A 5,000-nucleotide genomic window follows, 5' to 3' on the forward strand; every position below is an offset into this window, starting at 1 on the left:
GTCTCCTAATACGCGAGGAGATGCCAGCATTGCATGCACTGCAGCAGATGCTGCTGCTGCTGCTGCTGGCAAAGCAGCAGATGATAACTCCTGCTGCAGCAGCAGCAACGAGCTGCTGCTGTCTTCTCGCAGCGAAACAAAGTAACGGCTCATATCAGGCCACGGCTGAAGCAGCAACAGCAGCAGCAGCAGCAGCAGCAGCAGCAGGAATAGCAGCAGCAGCAGGTGCAGCAGCAGCAGCAGAAGTAGCAGCAATCTTTAATTTCATCTCAGCAGCAGCAGCAGCAGCAGATACAGAACCTCCCGCAGCAGTGTGTAGAGAGTGAGGTGTACAGACACCTCACGATCTGCTGCTGCTAATGCCACCCCAACAGCAGCAGCAGCAGCAACAGCAGCAGCAGCAGCAGCAGCAGCAGCAGCAGCTGGCTCCCTCACCTGTTTAGAATCCCGCAGCAGGCGGATGCAGCGGCCTATCTGCAGCAGCTGCTGCGCTGCTGGCAGCAGCAAACTCGGCACTGCAGCAGCATCAATCACGAACCGCTCTTGCCACTCCCACGGCCACCCACTCAAACCACCTGCAGCAGCAGCAGCAGCAGCAGCAGCAGCAGCAGCAGCAGCAGCAGACGCAGCAGCAGCAGAGAACAAATAAGGGGGAAGAAGAAGAATGCGAGCTAGAGCGCAACTCAAACGGCAGCAGCAGCAACAACAGCAGCAAAAACAACAGCAGCAGCAGCAGCAACAGCAGCAACGGCAGCAGCAGCAGAAGCAGCAGCAGCAGCAGCAGCAGCAGCAGCGAACGGCCTTACTGCAGTCGTCTGCAGACTCCCCCATGAGCGGATCTCGCATCTGTTCAGTTCTATCGCTGCACATGAAACCCTAAACCCTAAACCCTAAACCCTAAACCCCAAACCCTAAACCCTAAACCCCAAACCCTAAACCCTAAACCCTAAACCCTAAACCCCCGGAACATTTCGGCGTTACATGCGTTGTCATCTGGGTCTGCTAAAGGTCGCTGCTTCTTCCCTTTGTTTCTCCCCCCTAGGGTTTAGGGTTTAGGGTTTAGGGTTTAGGGTTTAGGGTTTACCGTATGAAGAATTCTCTGTATGTGTCGTGTATCTCTCCCTGCAGCAGCCAGCTGCGTAGAAAGCGGAGGAGGGGTTTGAGGGTTTGCTGCTGCAGCAGCAGCAGCAGCTGTCTTGCTGCTTCTCCTGCTGGCACTCGTGCTGCTGCTGCTGCTGCTGCGTTGATTAGGGCCCCACCTCTAAGCCCCCAGCAGCAGCGCACAGCCTCAGCAGCAGCAGCAGCAAGTGCAGCAGCAGGAGCAGCAGCAGAACGTAAACCCTGAAGAGATAAACCCCCCTCGCGTATGCTTGTCTCCCAGCAGCAAACCCTAAACCCTAATTCATTTATAAAACCCTCAACAGCAGAGAAGAAGGCTGACCCTATCGTACCTATCTCCTCTATTCTGCTTCCTGCTGCTTGCTGCGCATGCAGCAGCAAACGGATATCTGCTGCTGCTGCTGCTAGCTGCAGCAGCAAACCCTGAAGGCCCCCGCAGCTATCCTCTTGCTGCTGCAGCAGCGGATGCAGCCACACAGAGAACACAGGCAGCGGGGGGAGGCAGCATCTGCTGCTGTTTGTATCATATGCATGTCTTTCTAGTAGCTGCAGCTGCTGCTGCTGCTGCTGCTGCTGCTGCTGCTGCTGTTGCTGGTGCTGCTGCTGGTGCGGGTCTGCATCCGCAGCCTGCAGCAGCAGCAACTCTTGCTGCTGCTGCTGCAGCAACGCACGCTGCTGCTGCTCTTCTTCTCTATACTGCTGCTGCACCACACGCAGCAGCACACCATCAACCCCCAGCAGCAGCGACAGCAGCTCCTCCAGCAGCAACCTCTCTCTTGCTGCATGCGGCAGCAGCTGCCAGTCTGCTGCTAGCTGCTGCTGCCCCCAGTTAACAGCAGCAGCAAACTCTGCGTCTCTGCTGCTGCTGCTGCTGCTGCTGCTGTTGCTGTCGTGCTGCTGCTGCAGCAGCAGCAGCTCTTGCTGCTCCTCCATCGGCAGCGGCGGAGCCGGAGGCACCGCAGCAGCAGCAGCAGCAAGCCCGTGCTGCTGCAGCAGAGCAGCAATGCTGCTGCTGCCCCACACCTCTGCTGCAGCAGCAGCAGCATCAAAACAACTCGGTGAGAGAAGTGCAGCAGGAAAACGAGACAGCAGCAAACTGCTGCTCTTCACTGCTGCCTTTTCTATATGCCAGCCGCAGTGTACGTACACCCGAGCAGCAGCAGCAGCAGCAGCAGAGGTTGCTGCTGCTGCTGCTGCTGCTGCTGTTTGCTCCTCAGGGGGAGAGTCGAAAGATAAGGACGGCACCAAACACACCCGCCGCTGCTGCTGCTGCTGCTGCTGCTGCAGCTGCTGCTGCGGACGCAGCAGCAGCTGCAGCGATAGAAACTCAGATGTCTTTTGGTTTAGTAACACCAACTCCTCCCCCTGCTGCAGCAGCACATCTGCTGCTGCCTGCTGCTGCTGCTGCTGCTGCTGCTGCTGGAGCCGCTGCGGCAGCAGATGGGGAGGCAGCAAGGAGGGGCGCAGCAGCTTCCATCGTAGGCGCGAGTCTGCTGCTGCTGCTGCTGCTATTGCTGCTGCTGCTGCTGCTGAGCCTGCTGCAGCAGGAAGTATCTGCCTCGCTACTACTGGCGTCCCCGGCCCCCACTCATGCTTTGCATGCGTTCTGCTGAATCCTGCTGCTGCTGCTGCTGCTGCTGCTGCTGCTGCTGCTGCTGGTTTAGCTGCTGCAGCAGCAGCAGCAGAATACACTACCTTCGGGGGGCCCCTCTCTGCTGCTGCTCCTAGCAACCACAGCGATGCAGCAGCATTTGCTTTGGGGGCCCCCACATACGCCAGCAGCACTTCTTCTCCGTGGCTGCAGCAAGCCGAGGCCCCCGTGCTGCTGCTGCTGCTGCTGCTGCTGCTGCTGCTGCTGCTGCTGCTGCTGCTGCTGCTGCTGGTTATTTTGTTATGTGCAGGGTATGTCGATAGCAGCAGCAATCTGCTGCTGGGGCTGTTAGCGAAGGGGGGACTGGGAGAGACAATGCAGGGAGCTTCTGCTGCTGCTGCTGCTGCTGCTGCTGCTGCTGCTGCTGTTGTTGGTCGCGGTGTATAGCTGCCGAAACGACCTGCTGCTGCCGCTGTTGCTGTCCCTGCTGCTGCTGCTGCTGCTGCTGCTGCTGCTGCATGCGTTTCGTCTATCGTTAAGTACTGGAGGCCCCCACGCTGCCCCGAAGCCAAACCAACGGAGCAGTGCAGCTGCACGGGGGAGGCGAGTGGCTGCCGCGGCATTGCACTTTGCTGCTGCTGCTGCTGCTGCTGCTGCTGCTGCTGCTGCTGGAGGGGGCTCTGCTGCTGCTGCAGCTGCTAGCTTGGGGGGGCGGTGTTGCTGCTCATCCGGCAGCTGTTGATGCCCCTGATGCTGTTGCTGCTGCTGCTGCTGCTGCTGCTGCTATTGTTACTGATTTTCCTGCTGCTGCTGTTGCTGCTGCTGCTGCTGGCTGGGCCCCCTGGGGTGTACCGACAGCTGCGGATGAGGGCCCCCCCCCAGGCTGCAGCTGCAAGCTGTTGTTTTTGTTGTTGTTTTAAATAATAAAAAATAAATATTAATATATAAATAAAAATAAAATAATAAAAAAAATATAATTTATTTGCCGAAGGGTTTGTTTAGTTTGCCTCGGCGGTGTGGTGGTGGTTATTGGTGGGGTTGTTCACTGCATGCATTTTTGTTTTTTTTTTTTATTTTTTTTTATTTTTTTATTTATTTTTATTTATTTAAATATTTTTGCTGCTGCTGCTGCTGCTGTTGTTGCTTTTACTGCTGGTGCTGCTGTTTATATGGGTGTTTTTTTAATACTATTCCTGTTGCTGCTGCTGCTGCTGCTGCTGCTGCGGTTGCTGCTGCTGCTGCTGCTGGTGCTCGTGAGCAGAGTTTGCTAGTTTGTGGTCTTGTCTTCTATTTTACTTTATTTTATTTTATTTTTTTATTTTATTTTGTTTTATTTTATTTTATTTAACTTTTATTTTTTTGCGGTGGTTGCTATATGTCCACTGGTCTTTGTTGGGGTGTATAGGCAGCAGCTGCCTATACACCTGAATGTGTATAACTGCTGCTTTTATAAATTACTGCAGCAGCAACTCCTGCTGCTGCTGCTAGCTGTGTATCTGCTGCTGCTGCTGCTGCTGCTGTTAGCTGTGTATCTGCTGCTGCTGCTGTTGCTGCTGCTGCTGCTGTTAGCTGTGTATCTGCTGCTGCTGCTGCTGCTGTTATTTCTGCTGCTGCTACTGCTCCTACTTCTGCTGCTGCCGCTGCATCTTCTTCTGGGTTTGTTACAGCTGTGAAAATATTTCAAACATCTCCATGCATGCATGCAGTGCATGCATGCATGCATGCAGTGCATGCATGCATGCATGCATGCATGCGGTGTTTTAAAATCACATACACACTCGTACATCACAAAACATGCAAAGCATGCATGCATGCATGCATGCACGCATGCAGTGCATGCATGCATGCATGCATGCATGCGGTGTATGAGTGTAGAATGAAGTCTGCTGCATGCATCTGCAGCAGCCCCAACAGCAAAATGCATGCAAACTCTGACGCTGCCTCCTTTGTTGCAGCAGCAGCAGCAGCAGCAGCAGCAACAGCAGTTGCTGCTGCTGCTGCTGCTGCTGCTTGTGTTGCTGTATAGAACAACATTGGGGTGTATGCACAGCTGCAGATGCAGCAGATGCCTCATAGCAAAACTCTTATTTATTTTTTTATTTATTTTATTTATTTTATTTATTTTATTTATTTATTTTATTTATTTTATTTATTTATTTTATTTTATTTTTTAATTTAAATTCTGCTGCCAGCAGCAGAAACAGAAGCAGCTGTCTGTACACCTCAAACGGGTGGGGCCTAAGACAACCACTCCATTCAGCAGCAGCAGCAGCAGCAGCAGCAACTGCTG

At 53.9% G+C, this 5,000-nt stretch overlaps 1 protein-coding gene across 1 annotated transcript in view; it reads right to left on the reverse strand.

Annotated features, from left to right (window-relative positions):
• Positions 1 to 3,333, reverse strand: part of EMH_0043910 (gamma-tubulin complex component 2, putative) — a gene marked incomplete at both ends in the record, with an annotated part of 4,404 nt that extends 1,071 nt beyond the window's left edge. The window contains 3 exons of the mRNA XM_013495901.1: positions 345 to 575; positions 807 to 862; positions 1,442 to 3,333. Coding sequence (XP_013351355.1) covers positions 345 to 575; positions 807 to 862; positions 1,442 to 3,333 — 2,179 coding nt within the window. The remainder of the gene's footprint in view (positions 1 to 344; positions 576 to 806; positions 863 to 1,441) is intronic.
• Positions 3,334 to 5,000: the final 1,667 nt, after the last annotated feature.

Source organism: Eimeria mitis, genomic scaffold (genome assembly GCF_000499745.2).
Source record: "Eimeria mitis Houghton genomic scaffold, Emh_scaff1808, whole genome shotgun sequence".
In the NCBI taxonomy this organism is placed as follows: Eukaryota; Apicomplexa; class Conoidasida; order Eucoccidiorida; family Eimeriidae; genus Eimeria; species Eimeria mitis.